This window comes from Trichosurus vulpecula, chromosome 7 (genome assembly GCF_011100635.1).
Source record: "Trichosurus vulpecula isolate mTriVul1 chromosome 7, mTriVul1.pri, whole genome shotgun sequence".
Classification (NCBI taxonomy): Eukaryota; Metazoa; Chordata; class Mammalia; order Diprotodontia; family Phalangeridae; genus Trichosurus; species Trichosurus vulpecula.
The window spans coordinates 33292527-33308385 of record NC_050579.1 but is presented as its reverse complement, the minus strand read 5'-3'; the positions used below and the strand labels follow the sequence as shown (position 1 = coordinate 33308385).

The 15859-nt window shown below is 43.4% G+C and overlaps 1 protein-coding gene across 1 annotated transcript in view; it reads left to right on the top strand.

The window, feature by feature from the left end:
- Nucleotides 1–2475: 2475 nt before the first annotated feature.
- The window catches only part of VPS53 (VPS53 subunit of GARP complex), a 146203-nt gene continuing 132819 nt past the window's right edge, over nt 2476–15859 (top strand). The window contains exons 1-2 of the mRNA XM_036766701.1: nt 2476–2709; nt 14745–14825. Coding sequence (XP_036622596.1) covers nt 2623–2709; nt 14745–14825 — 168 coding nt within the window. The 5' untranslated portion in view covers nt 2476–2622. The remainder of the gene's footprint in view (nt 2710–14744; nt 14826–15859) is intronic.

Genomic DNA, 15859 nt, shown 5'->3' with positions numbered 1-15859 from the left:
GAAGGGCAGCCAGCAGCTCTTGTAATCCAGGTGGGAGGAGGTGAGAACCCGAACCAGGATGGTTTCAGTATCCGAGAAGAGAAGGAACATATATGAGAGATGTTTCCAAGGTAGACTGGAGCGGCTTTGGCAACAGATTGAATATAGGGCTGGGATATGTGTGGTGGTGTGGTGGCGGGGTGTGTGTGTGTGTGTGTGTGTGTGTGTGTGTGTGTGTGTGTGTAGGAGAGAGAGAAGAGTCAGGTTGTGAGCCTGGGTGTCTAGGAGGATAGTCATACACTCTACAGCCATAATGAAGTTAGGGAAGAGAGGATAATCTGGGGTGAAAGATAATGAGTTCTGTTTTGGACAGGTTAACTAACAGGTTACCACCTACACAATGGGAAAGTCATGTGTCTTTTCAAAGGGTAAGGCTTGATATGGAGAGGAGAGATCACCTTTATAAAGTAGTCATGTCTTCCCAGATCTGAAAAAACAAATGGATTGTGTCTCCGATCATTGGGCCACAGGTCACAGAATCTCAGAATTGGAAGGGGCTTCAGAGGCTGGCCATTCCAAGCTCTAGCTGGAAAAAAAATCCCCTGATACAACATACTTATTCTGACCAGAGGCCATCCAGCCTTTGCTCAAAGACCTCCTGTGATGGGGAGCTCACTACCTTTCAGAACAGCCCCTTTCAACTTTGACAATTCTCATGATCAGAAAGATTTTTTTTTCCTGACATGAAAGTGAAATCAGTTTCTTTGTAACCTCCACCCCTGGCTTCTGATTCTGCTCTCTATGGCCAGATGGAACATGGTTGATCATCCTTCTACATGACAGTGCTTCAAATCCTTGAAGACTGGTGGTATGACTAATTAAGAAGGCTCTATTCATCTTTTTCTAAAGTTAAAATCAGCATTAGAAGCTAGAAGTAAGAAGGGAGAGTTCTAACCTGGATGTGATTCTGGCCAGCTGGTTCTTTGGGATAGGAATGCTGGGACCTTTAAAGAAAGTGACCATTCCTTCTTAGGATTCATGATTAAAGGAAAGCCGGGTATGGATAGACACCCTCATTTTGAGGGGGTAGAGACAGAGGAGAAAAAAAACCCCATCATAATAAGGAAACAAAAGGTTTTCCTTATTCAAAAGTCCATGGACTGGTGACAGTCCAGGTAGATTTTAGAGATAACCAATTCCACTCTTCCTTAGGGAGGCAGTTCTTACCTTGAAGACAGATAGCCTGAGTTTGAGCCCTGTCTTAGGACTCGTTAGCTGTGTGACCCTGGGTGAGTTATTTCTTCTTAGACTCCATCATCTATACAACAGAATCAATGATACACTACATACCTTATAGGGTTGATGTGCTTTATCAACGGTATAATGCCATGGAACTATTACTATTAGAGAGGCAGTGTGAAAGAGTATGTGGATCTGGAATCCAAAGATCTGGGTTTGAATCCCACCACTGAAACTGACTACAGGTGTGATACTGGGCAATTACTTCCCTCCCCTTACCTCAGTTTCCTCATCTGTAAAACAAGAAGGAAATGGCAAAACCACTGCAGTATTTTTGCCAAAAATACGAAACAGGACTCCAAATGGGGTCATGGAGAGTCATGTAACCTAACCACAGGGAGTCTAGCCAACGTGGGGGGTGATTGGCATTGCATGGATACTGCGCTGTGAGCCGCATCTTTAGAAGAAGTCTAGAATCGATGAGCTCCCAAGTCCATCTGAGTGGCCCTCCTGGGGCAGAGCCTCTCTCTACAGACGGAGGACAGTGACTGATCTAAGGTCCTCGGTCTTGGGGAGTGTCTGAGGCGCTGAGAAGCCTTGGCCAGAAGGACAAAGCCAGTGAGTGTCAGTCACCCTGTCTCCTTCTCCATCCACCCCAGCACCCTGCAGGCTGACTGGTCTGCCCTTGGCACATTCTGACTCGCATGATTTCTCTGGGCACGCCTGCCAACCCGCTTAGACTTTAGAGATTCAGACCTTAGAAGTCACCCGGGCATGGTCCCTCATTTCACGGACTGTAATTGAGAAGGTCACGAGGTTCACGAGTGGTGTGGAAAGTCCTATGAGCATTTGCCACAACTCTTCGTGTAGCCCGGGGAGGTAGGGGCTATTCTGATCCCCACTTTACAGATGCAGAAACTGAGGCAGACAGATTACACAAGGAAGACTTGTTTGAGGATGGATTTGAACTCCGTTCTTCCCGACTCCAGGGCTATCTAAGTCTCATTCTGCCCCTTGATTTTACAGAGGGAAATAAAGACTGGGTTCAAGGTCACGCAGGAAAAAGCACAGGGTCGGGACTCCAACCCAGGTTCTCGGCTACAAATCCAAGGTGAAGGGCTGGGGAGATCTACGGTTCAGTGGAAGGAGGTGGGAGGGGTGGGGCTTCAGGACCCCACGTGATCACAAATCCTCTTCTCTCCTCCCCCTCCCCTCTCGGCTTCGGCTCCAGGGAAAGTCCTCCACCATCCCAGAGTTCCTCGGCTCCCGGAAGTGCCGTGGCTTCCGGAAGTATCTGGTTGCTTGACCGAGCCGGTGCAAACGGGAGTACTAGGGGGCGGCGGGGGGGGGGCGGGCATCGCCGCCGCCGCCGCGGGCCTGAGGCTAAGGCCAGGCTGGAGCGGAATGATGGAGGAAGAGGAGCTCGAGTTTGTGGAGGAGCTGGAAGCCGTGCTGCAGCTCACTCCGGAGGTGCAGCTCGCCATTGAGCAGGTGAGGGGGGGGGAGGGCGGAGGGGCCCCGCCCCCGAGGTGGGGGGGAAGGAGGCGGGGCTCTACTAAGGGAGGAAGAGAGGAGGCCCCGCCTCCTGAGGGGATGGGGGAAGGAGGAAGGAGGAGGGGCTCTACTCCTGGGGTGGAGGGGAGAAGAGGAGGCCCAGTCCCCGAGGGGCATGGGAAGGGAGTCCCACCCTTGGGGTGGGGGGAAGAGGAAGAGAGACCACGCCCCCAGGGGAGGGAAGGAGGAGGGGCCCTGCCCCTGGGGCGAGGGGAGGGGACAGAAGAGCCGCTTGTTGGGGTGGGAGAAGGTGGGGGCTCTGGGTTGTAGGAAGGAAAGTGAGAGGGGCGAAAGAAGGGAAGAGGTCCTAGGCTGGGTGGTGCAGTGGATAGAGCGCTGGGCCTGGAGTCCGGAAGACTTGGGTTCAAATTCAATCTCAGGTCCTTCCTAGGTGTGTAACCCTGGGCAAGTCACTTAACCTCAGTTTCCTCATTTGTAGAGTGGGGACAATAATAACCCCTGGATCGAACTTTAAAGTGCCTCAGGGGGAGGAGCCAGGTGGGGAGGGGCCTGGGTTTGAGGCTGGGCTCATCTTTGGGCGCTGGGGGAGCCGTCAGAGCGTTGTCCCTCTGGGCCTCCAGGTTGTGTCCTCTGAGCTGTCTGGAAATGAATGGGGTGGGTGGGGCTTTGAGGTGACAACGGCCTGGGGATGCTTGGGGTCCCCCATGAGGGGGCGCTCAGGGCCTCCAAGTTGGGGCAGCTGCCACCTTGGCTCAGGTGCCCAGGTGTTCCAGGCCTCCAGGTTGAGTGGCGTGGGGGAGGCCAGGTTGGCTCGTCGGAAAGCTGCTCGGAGTGGGGGGCCCAGGGGTTTCGGAGGCCTGAGGCAGGGTCAAGGCCTCTGGCCTGGGGTGGCAGTTCAGGACTTCCAGAAGTCAGGCTGCCCTAGATTCTTCAGGGGATGGGAACTCGGGGCTTCCACGTTGGGTTATCGTAGGGCTGCAGAGAAGGTCAATGCTAAGAGTTTGGGGGGCAGCTGGTTTGTCAGATTTGGGGGTGTGTGGGTAGAGCATTTGAATGAAGGGGCTTTTCTGGGGTTGGGGCTTCCTGGAGAGGGCTGCTGCCTTGAGGGCTTGGGCCGAGCTGAGAGAGGGAACTATCTCTATCCTTGTGCTTTTACTAACTGGACTGCTCCTTTCTGTTCCTAATGCTGCCCCAGGCCCCACTCCCTGCATCTCTAGCCATACCCCCCCCCCCCAATCCCCCGTTCATCTTTGGATAGTGAAAAGAACTTCTGGCCTCTACTCTGGACTGTGTTGGTTTTTACTTCAGATTAAGTTGGGCAGGAAGAAATAGGGGATTTTTATAGTTGATAAGATTGAGAATTCTTGTAATTGTCCACCCTGGCTTGAGTGAATTAAATGGGAAGACTTTCTCTCCAAAAAGGCTCTACATCTCTTCAAGTATCTCCTTTGTTGGTTGAGACTGAGGAAAGTGAAAGGTTAGGGTGTTTACATAGACTAATGATTTCTGTCTCTGCCCCCGTATGCTGATTTAGCCTGACCCCTGACCCACCAACTAAAGAAAAATTGCCTGAGAAGGCTGAATGCTGGGAAAGAATTTGGAGGAGGCAGGTTATCGCCCACGATGCCACATATCTAGATGACCTAAAGAATGAATGGGTCAGTTCCTAGGTACCAGGCAGCCGAGCAGTTTGTAGCAGGCCCTGCTATCCATCCTTTCCTTCTATTGAAAGGGCACCCTTTGGTGACCTGCTATAATGATAGCCAAAAGGATCCCCCCCCCAGAAGATGCCTGACACATGGTCATTCAGTCTTTGCTCAAAGACTTCCTGTGAAGCACAATCCCTGCCTCCCTTGCTTGGGCTACATTCCAGTCTTGATTACTTCAAATTTTTAAGTCTATCTTTAGATCAAGCCTCAATTTAATTTTGTAAGCATTTATTAATGAATCAATAAACATTAAGCCAGGCTTTAATATATGCCAGGCACTGTGCTAAGCATAAAAAGATGCAAAAGACAGTCCCTGCCTTCAAGAAGCTTACAGTCTAATGGGGGAGACAACATGCAAACAAATATATACAAAGTGAATTGTATATAATTGTATGTAAGATAAACAGGAAATAATTTAACAGAGTGTAGGCATTCCCTACTAGATGCAAGGCCATGGGCTTAACTCTAGAGTCACAAAGACAAGTATTTTTAAGGAGTTTTCATTCTGGGGGTGTTCTACAGCAACCCATTATTAAGGTTAGAGATAGTAATTCTGAGGGCACTAATAAATGGGCAGGGGGGGGTCAGCACCTTCTAAGAGGTGCTTGAGGATTAACGGCATTAAAATGCTTCTGGTTTCTCTGGGTTTATTTTATATTCTGCAACTTTTCACCTTTGAGTTGATTCCCTGAGCTGTTTTTTGAAGGAGGCTCAGGATGCCAGGAGGTGGAAGCATGAAAGGGTTGGGAAGGCAGACCTGGGGGACCATAGACTGAAGGCACAGAAGGTGGAATGTTGTGTTCAGAGAACACCTAGGGTGCAGCTTGGTCCCAATGGAGGGTTCAGGAAGGAGAATCATGCAATAAGACTGAAAAGGGAAGGCATTGTGAAGGCCTTTAAACGCTGGCAGTGAGTCTTGTATTGCACCCTAGAGGCCACAGGGGACCCCAAGATTTTTTTTTGAGAAAGGGTCTTTTTGTTTTTACAGGGTCAGTCGGAATATGAATTTAGTAGCTGTGTGGAAAATAGGCTAGGAGGGAACACTGGGGTCTGGGCAACCAGTGAGGAGGTTGTTGTGATAGTCTAGGCCAGAGTAATGGGAGCCTGAGTTAGCGTTGAGATGGATAGAAGTGTCTGGTGTCAGATACATAGAGGAGGTCCATCTAGGCTCTTCAGTCTTTAGTTGGAAGGTACCTCAGAGGCTGCTTGTTTTACAGACGAGGAAACCAAGGCCTGGGCAGGTGAATCGATTTATCCAAGTTTGTACAGGTGGAATTTGAAGCCAGGGCCTTTGATTCCAGAATGAGTTCTTTTTCTCCTGCCTTGTGTATTGGCAGCTGAACAAAGGAGGAGCAGGTCAAGGGTGACTCCAGGGTTGTAGAAGGGTGGTGGCATCCTCAGTAGAAACTGGGAAGTTTGGAGAAGGGATGGGTTTTGGGGGGAAATCAGTTCCTATTTGGACATGCTGAGTTTGACATGCCTATGGGATATCCAAGTGGGAGATGTTTGAGGGAGATGAGGGAGGGATTTAATGAATGTCAAATAAAAATTTTAGGTGGTAAAAATGCTAAAGCAATTTATCCAAAAAATTGTTTATAATGATCAAGTTGGATTTATACCAGGGTTGCGAGGATGGTTCAACATTAGGAAACCAATTAACAGAGTTAATTTAATTAAAAACAACATCCAAAACTTAAAATTCTTTTACAAAGTACAACATTTACTTTTGCTAGAAAGCCTATGAACCATAGGGTCATTTTGTAATATAATAAGAAAGTATGTATTTAAACTAAAGGCTAATATTATATACAGTGGAGAAATCCTAGAAACTCCCATAAATACAGGATTAAAATAAGGTTTGTTCCTTTCCGTGATGTTATTTGACTTAGGTCTAGAAATGCTAGCGATAGCATTAAGATTGAGAGGCAGAGGAATGTAGGGCAGGAGTGTCAAACTCCCTTGAACCAGATTAAAATGTAATTGGGAAAAATTTAACAAAATAAATAAAAATCCAGTAAAACAAAGAAAACACCACATTCTAAAACTGAGTCACAATGCTGCCTGCATAGACCCTTATGTACTAGTTGGTGGCCCCATTTCCATTTAAGTTTGAGTCCACTAGTCAAGGAAGAGCTGGATTCAGATTCTGCCTTAACTGCCTTTGACCCTGGGCAAATCACTTCACCTGTCTATGTTTCAGTTTCCTCATCTCTAAAAGGAGAGGATGAGACTCAGTGGCCTAGGGCCTCTTTCATCATGCTTTACATTTATGTTCCTTTGATGCTTTTTCTAAAGAAAGAAACTAAGCAGAGACAAAATTATCAGTATTTGCTGCTGACAACGCTATCAGGGACTCCTAAAGAAAGTAATTGAGACAGTAGCTTCATTAAAGCAGGCAGGATATGAAACCTACAAAAATTCATAGCATTTCTATTGAGCAATAGCAAAATTCAGGAGCAAATAATCAAAAGGAAAGTGCCATTCAAAAAAACTAGAAAATGCATAGCTGGCTGTTAACCTGCCAAGACACGCTCAAGACCTGTATAACTACAATTACAAAACGAAGTAAAATGATTTACATAACTTTTGTTAACACATAACCGAGGGCTGACTATTTGGTGCTTGTGGCTGGGCCATGCTTGCATAATAAAAATTATAATGCTCAGTCAGTTAGTAAATATGTATTGAGTACCTGCTGTGTGCCAGGCACTATGCTAAGTGCTGGGGATACAAAAAGAGGCCAAAGGCAGTCTCTGCCCTCAAGGAGCTCACCGTCTAATTGGGGAGACAGTAAGCAAACAACTCCACAGTGTAACACCTATGCTACCCAAATTACTGGTGCAGTGTTATATCACTCTACTCATGGGATATTTTATGGTGCTCAAGAAACTAATCATAGGTCATTTGTTGGCAGAAAAAGGTCTAGAGTCTCAAGGGAAATCTTTTTTTTAAAGTAAACTGTTTGGTGTTGAGCAAGGGAACTGGGTAGATAAGGAAAAATCAGAAGCCAGTGTTCAGTGTAGTAGAGACCATACATTGCTTGGGGAAGACCTCCCTATTTGACAGCAACTGCTGGGAAAACTGGAAAGCGGCTTGGTAGAAATTAGCTTTAGATCTTACACCATATGCCAAAATGATCTCAAAATGGTTATATAAACTGAATATTAAAGGTCACACCTTTAAAAAAAATTAGAAGAGGGCTATATTTCCCTCTTTTCAGCTTCCACCCATCAAGCAATTCTAATTTTTTTAAATGATTAAATCATAGTTTTTTCAATTAACACAATTTTCTTTCCCGTTTCTTCCACTATTAAAAAGAAAAAAGAAAAATTAAAAACAAAGCTCTTGTAACAGATAAATATTGTCAAACACAATAAATTTCCATATTGACCAAGTCCAAGAACCATGTTTCAATTCTATGCTTTGAGTCAGTGAGCAGCATGTTTTATCAGAAGTCCTCTGGAGTTGTGCTTGGTCATTGAAGGGATCAGAGTTTCTAAGGCTTTCACAGTTGTTTTGTTTGTACAGCATTGTTCTTAATATATAAACTGTTCTCTTGGTTCTGCTCATTTCACTCTACATCAATTCATACAGATCTTCCTAGGCTTCTCTGGAAGCATCACCTTCATTATTTCTCATTGCTGGATCAGAGGGTATGCACATTTTGATAGCCCTTTGGGCATAGTTCCAAATTGCTCTCCAGAATGGTTGGATCAGTTCACATCTCCACCAAGAGTAAATTAGTATTCCAATTTTTCCACATCTTCCATAGCATTTATCATTTTTCCATTTTGTCGTGTGAGCCAATCTGATAGGTGGGATATGGTACTGTTTCAACAATCTGCCTAGCAGCTGTTGTGGGGGGAGGTGAAAGACCAACACAAGCCCAACAAGAACGCTGCCAGCACACTGCAAAAGCCCAGGTTCTTTTGATCAGCTTTACTAAGGAAAGCAACGTTAAGGGGTTAACAAGCTTATTTTAATCCAGCATACAAATATCACTCACTTAGTTCAAGGGAAAAAGCCAGCACCCTGAACTTCAGATCAAAATACAAACAAAGTACAAACATCAACAGACAGACCTTATCCGATTCAAATCCCAATACATAGTTACCAGAGTTTAACAAAGTCCCAGCATCCGGGTTTATGAGCTGGAGGGTTCTTAGCTACAGCTGCCTGGATTCTCCTCACCAAGAGTGAGAGCCCTGCACAAATGGCTCTGTCTTCTCTTCTTATACCGTTTCAGATGTCATCAGATGTCATCTGAATGACCAGAACTTAGGCTCCTATGATTGGCTCTTGAGTTAGCCCCTCCCCTTAGTACCCTGGCAGCTTCACAGCCACATAGGCTTAGCACCTAATAGGGGTTTGGGCCTGGGGCTTAGCACCTAGAAAAACTCAATGAAATGCACTGAATTAATCAAAGGAAACAAAAGTCAAACTCTTCAAGCGCACTTGGTTGAACTGAGTGCTAAGAGCCCATTTTGCTTACCAACACAGGTACCTAAGAGTTGTTTAGAGCATTTTTTCATATGACTATAGATAGCTTTAATTTCTTCCTCTGAAAACTGTGTGTTCATAACCTTTGACCACTTATCAGTTGGGGAATAACTTGTATTCTTATAAATTCGTCTCAGTTCTCTCTATATATTTTAGAAATGAGGCCTTTATCAGAGACACTGGCTATAAAAATTGTTTCCCAGCTTTCTGCTTCTCTTCTGATCTTGGTTGCATTGGCTTGCTTTGTGCAAAAACTTGTCAATTTAATGTAATCAAAATCATCCATTTCGCGGTTCATAATGTTCTCTATCTCTTGTTTGGTCATAAATTCTTCCCTTCTCCATAGATCTGACAGGTAAACTATTCCTTGCTCTACTAGTTTGCTTATAGTATCAGCCTTTATATCTAAATCATGTACCTATTTTGACTTTATTTTGATATAGGGTGTAAGATGTTGGTCTTTGCCTAGTTTCTGCCATGCTATTTTCCGATTTTCCTAGCAGTTTTTGTTAAATAGTGAGCTCTTATCCCAGAAGTCTTTGGATTTATCAAATAGTGGATTACTATAGTCATTGACTACTGTGTCTTGTGTAACTTACCTCTTCCACTGATCTGCCACTCTATTTCTTAGCCAATACTAAGTAGTTTTGATAATTGCTGCTTTATAATACAGTTTAATATGTGGCATGGCTAGGCCACCTTCCCTTGTATTTCTTTTCATTAATTCCCTTGATATTGTGGACCTTTTGTTCTTTCAGGTGAATTTTGTTATTGTTTTTTCTAGCTCTATAAAATAATTTTTTGGTAGTTTGATTGGTATGGCACTGAATAAGTAATTTAATTTAGGTAAAATTATAGTTTTTATTATATTAGCTCTGCCTACCCATGAACAACTGATATTTTTCCAGTTATTTAGATCTGACTTTGTGTGGAAAGTGTTTTGTAATTGTGTTCATATAGTTCCTGGGTTTGTTTTCGCAGGTAGGCTCCCAAATATTTTATAATGTCTACAGTAACTTTAAATGGAATTTCTCTTTTTATCTCTTGCTGTTGGGCTTTGTTAGTAATATCTAGAAATGCTGATGATTTATGTGGGTTTATTTCATATCCTGCAACGATTCTCTAGGATTATCTAAGTATACCATTATATCATCTGCAAAGAGTGATAGCTTTGTTTCTTTGCTTATTCTAATTCCTTCAATTTTTTTTTCTTATTGCTAAAGCTAATGTTTCTAGTACAATATTGAATAACAGTGGTGATAATGGATATCCTTGTTTCACACTTTCCCCCCTCCCCCATCTTATTGGAAATGCTTCTAGTTTATCCCTATTACCTGTAATCCTTGCTGATGATTTTAGATAGATGTGCCTATCATTTTAAGGAAGACTCCATTTATTCCTATGCTCTCTAGTGTTTTTAATAGGAATGGATGTTGTATTTTGGCAAATGCTTTTTCTGCATCTATTGAGATAATCATATGATTTCTGTTAGTTTTGTTGTTGAGATGGTCAGTTATGCTGATAGTTTTCCTAATATTGAACCAGTCCTGCATTCCTGGTATAAATCCTACCTGGTCATAGTTTATTATCCTAGAGATAAGTTGATGTAATCTCTTTGCTAATATTTTATTTACAATTTTTGCATCTATAGCCATTAGGGAAATTGGTCTAATTTTCTTTCTCTGTTTTGGCTCTTCCTGGTTTAGGTATCGGCACCATATTTGTATCATAAAAAGAATTTGGTAGGACTCCTTCTTTGCTTATTTTCCCAAATAGTTTATATAGCATTGCAATTAATTGTTCTTTAAATGTTTGATAGAATTCAATTGTGAATCTTTCTGGCCCTGGAGATTATTTCTTGGGGAATTCATTGATGGCCTGTTTGATTTCTTTTTCTGAAAGAGAAACATTTAAGGATTTTATTTCTTCTTCCCTTAATCTGGGCAATTTATATTTTTGTAAATATTCATCCATTTCTCTAAGATTGTCAAATTTATTGACATACAGTTGGGCAAAATAGCTCCTAATCATTGCTTTGGTTTCCTCTTCATTGATAGTGAATTTACCCTTTTCATTTTTGTTGCTGGTAATTTGGTTTTCTTCTTTCTTGTTTTAGAATCAGATTAACCAAAGATTTATCTATTTTATTGGTTTTTTTCATAAAACCAGCTCTTAGTTTTATTTATTAGCTCAATAGTTTTCTTAATATCAATTTAATTAATCTCTCCTTTGGTTTTCAGAATTTCTAATTTGGTATTGGGAATTTTTAATTTATTCTTTTTCTAGCTTTTTTAGTTGCATGCCCAATTCATTGATCTCTTCTTTCTCTATTTTATTCATGTAAGCATCCAGTTCTTTCTAATATGTAGAATCATAGATCTAGAGCTGGAATGCCATGTGGTCTTACCCCCATATTTTACTGATGAGGGAAACTGAGGCCCAGAGAAATTAAATGACTTGTTCAAGATTACTTAGTAAGTAGCAAATGTAGGATTTCAACCCAAGTCCTCACACTCCAGAGCTAGTGCTTCCCCCCGGATCATACTGCCTCTCTGATACATGCTGCTCTCTCACCATTGCCTCATCTGTCTTGTACTTTTGAGGTGAATTTTGGAGCCCAAGTTAGCACTTTACACGCTTCTATTAAAATTTATCTTATTGGATTTGGCTCACTTCTGAATTGTTAGTTATTCTCAGTTCTATGCTAGCTAGAAATTTATTCATTATATCATCGATGCCTTTCTGAAAGGGCTGGACCTCTCACTAGGGTCCCATAGGCTGGAAGGGAAGAAATAAAACCGTTCCCTTAGTAGTTGTTTGATAGATGGTCTTGTAAATGAGAGAGTTTTCAGGAAAGTGCATTTTACTCTTTCTTGGGAACAAATTGAAATGTCACACATAAGTTCATTGTGTGTTTAAATAGGCATGCATCCTGAAATCAGGATGACCTGGGGCATGTTCTTGCCCCATGCAGCAAGGATGGCATTTCTCAAGTCATGACTGCAGTGATGTATTGCAAAGATTCCGCTTAATGGTTTGTGTTGTTTTAGGGAAGAGACATATGTGAGAAGGAATGGGGAATTAATAGCTTGTAATTATAGGTCAGAATGCTATACATTTAACAACAAGAAATAACATTTGTGCCAGTCTTACTCTAAAAACAAAACAAAATTTGATCTCTAAGAGCTTCCAAATGCCTTTGGATGTTTCATCTCTCAGAAGACAGATTGGATTTTTTGGCACCGGAAATGCTAAGGGAGGTTGCTTGGGGGTGACTGTGTACTCCCTACACTTAGATCTCTGGATTTCAAGTCACAGTGGTAAAATGTAGTTAACCCAAGGGAACAGCTGACTGTTTTCTGAATCCATCATTTGACATATTCTACAGTCACATGAGGCAGTGGTGTTTTTCACCAGGGTGCCTTACTGTTTTTTAACAGGATGCTGTCTGAATGTCATCTCTTGATTGCTAGACAAGTTCAGAAGAGCAGAAATCATTTAAGAACTGTTACTCACAAATCCATAAGATATGGTAGATTATGCTCTTGCTCAGATTACCTATTTATCTGCCAATCTATTATTTGTCTATCCACACACACATACACGTACTGCTATTAGAAGACCATATACTTATTCTGATGATTATCACCAAGCTCTGGCTTAGCATGAGACTGACACTGAAATTTATGGATCTCTCATTTTTCAGATTCACTTTCAGTAAACATTCACTAAGTATCTCCTGTGTGCAGAGCACTGTCCTAGGTTCTGGTTGAGCATTGAGGTTTAGAATAGAGTCTCTGGGGCAGGCTGACTCAGACTCAGATAACTGATACTAAATAATGCCTGATGAATGCATAAGAAGAACACATACACAAGCTTGTTATTGATCAGTCGGAGTTAGGAAAGATTTCATAGAGGTAGTGACATCCCGTGGGACTTCAAAGAATAGTGAGAAATTTAGCAGGTGGGGAGAGGAAGGCATTCTGGACTAGGAAACAGTGTGACCAGAGGTAGAAAAGTAGGGCAGGGCAGGGTGTGCACTGGGAGCAGTTGGGCTGGGGCCAGATTGGGGGGGGGGATTTAGCATGAGAGAACACGAGAGAGGTTGGATTGTGGAGGCCCTTAAATGCCAGGCTCAAAACATGGGAACTTTGCTCCGAAGGGTATTGAGCAGAAGGATGATGTGATCAGATCTGCGGCCTGGGAAGGTTAGCCTGGAAGATGCAAGAAGGATGGATGAAGAGAGTGGGGGGAGGATAGAGCTCAGAAAAGCTGCCCTTGCAGTAGTCCAGGTAGATGGTAATGGAGGTTTGTACTTGGGTGATGCCGTGGAAATAAAGAGGACGGCAAGGAACATGGGGAATTGTAGAGGCTGACTTTAAAAATACAATTTTTTTGCTACCTTTTCGTTATTACATCACCTCTGTTTCCCAGTGGATTCTCCATTCCCTCTTCCTCTAGAGGGCCATCCTTTATAGCAAAGAATAAAAAAGGAAAAGTTTGACCCAACTAACCAACACATCAAAAGAGCCTGAATATGCAGCATGTCCCACTCAGAGGCCCCCACCTTTGCAAGGGGAGGGCTGGTGCCTTCTTGGATCATGGAAGTAGACTTGATGATACTTGGTAACTGACTGAATGTAAGGACACAGGAGAAAAGTCACTTTTCCAACTTGGAAGATGGGATGAATGATGGTGACACTGGCAGATATAATGGCAAAAGGGAGAAATTTAGGGCAGAAGATGATACGCTCAGTTTAGTATGATGAGTTGGAGGTTCTGCAGGGCCATGCAGTTGTAAATAAGTATCTTGTATGTAATTAGAGATGTGGATCTAGAGCTGGGAACGCAGGTGGGGGAGATAGGTTTGGGAGCCATTTGATTGGTGCTAGTAGTTTAAGGTCAGAATTGAATGAAATGGCCGAGGGACAGTTATGGAGAGAAGAGAGATGAGGGTGAGACTTTGGGGATCCCCCATTGGCAGGGGTCTGGAAGAGAGTGACAAGCTAGTCAAACAAGAAACATTTCTTAAGTGCCCACCATGTGCCAAGCAATGAGCTGAGTGCTAGGGATGCAGAACGAAACAAAAGAGCCTAGTGAAGGAGCAGAGAAGGAGTGATAGGGATGCAGGAAGAAAAGTAGGAGAAGGGTTTTTGGAATCCAAGAGAGGATTCGGTATTAGTTAGGAGGCCCAGTCAACAGGGTCAAATGCCATAATGTGTTTAGGGAGTGTTGGGATAACAAGGCCATCGGATCTGGTACCTCCTATCAGTTGTGTGCTCTTATTTTTTTTATGCATTTAAAAACATTAAACTGAGAAAAGGGCCATAGACTTCACCAGATCATCAAAGACATCGATGATACAAAAATGGTTAAGAACCCCTGATTTAGAGGAAAGCCACAAGGCTTAACTGGGGACAACCAAGAGAGCCCTGTGGGGAAAGCAGGTCCCACAGGACAAAGGTGCTGAGGCAGCAGGATTAATCACCTATAGTGGGGCTGCAGCTGCTCCCTGTGCTGGAGCTGGGGCTGACACCACTGGAAAGGATAGAATCAGTAATGCCACCAGGGAACCTTGGGCATGATGGTGCTGATACCATGGCTGTACTTCATAGTTTATTAAGGTATCACCAGAACATGCTCCCAAGACCCTTTGCGTGTTTATACCAAACTCAACAGGCAGCATTCCTAGTTCCATCAGAACAGCTCCTATATGCTCTGATTTTTGAAACCACAAATGGTGATTAATGAGAATCTCTCTCTCTCTTTCTCCCTCCCTCTTCTACCCCACTTTTTCCTTAGGTGTTTCCAAGCCAGGATCCTCTGGACCGAGCAGATTTCAATGCTGTGGAATACATCAATACCCTTTTCCCGACAGAACAAGTAAGTTTAGTTTTTTAAATTTCATTCATGGCAGTAGATTGCCTTCCCATACAAAGGTTTGTGATTGCCTTTCTCCTTAGCCACTATGGTGACCCCTTGGAGTAGGGAAGGGTGATTCACGAATGAGAATTAAAGGCAGGTCAAACCCATTATTATCAGCTTTGTAGAACAGCCACAGATTTGCTGAATTGCTGTAGAATTTTGTTCTAATGAACAAATTGCTTGAAATCACAGTGACTAGACTTTAAGAATCACCTAGACTCAGCGGTGAATTTGTGAAGTGCAAAGGTATATGTGAGTGAAAGTGAGGAAGGAGGTGCCATATGCCAGTGTCCCTCCCCTTTTTCCTCCAAACTTCCGTTCTTCCTTGGTGTGCTTTATTTTGTAGGCTGGTTTGGTAGTAAGGTGGGCTTTCTTGCAGATGTGATGGGGATAGAGTGGGAGGCAGAATCAAAAATGACCTACTGCCTGTCTTGGTCTTCCTTACTGCCTTCTCTCTGTAATTATGGATTGATGCAGTCAGTTTGCAAAATCCAATTTATCCGCCATACATCTTCTTCTCATCCCCATGCCTTAGCACTGAGCCCTTAATAAAAGTTTGCTGACTTGACTCGATGGCCGGTGAATGGGGCTGGCTTGGAAAGTCTGGCCATAGGCTTGCTCTGCTTCCCCTTCCCCACCTGCTTCTCGTCTGCTGGGCAGATGCCCTAGCAGGAGACATTTCCATCCTGGCGAGTAACAGGTCCGTGGACAGGAACCAGGGAAAATGTTACAGTGTGATGCTATTCATTATAGGGAATTTGTAGTTGGGCCTACATGGTCACCTTATTCTGGAACATGGAAATATTTTTATTATATAGACATCTTCTCTGAAATCATATCCTCTGCACTGAGATCTCCACTGTCGATTAATGAATTGCTGGGGTTATTCATGCCAAGTTGGGGGCAGGGAGTTCAGCTAATTGTTGATTGAGGGAAAAGAGCACTGGGGTCAGGGGCCAAGAGCAGGGGCATTGAGCATTTAGGTGACACAC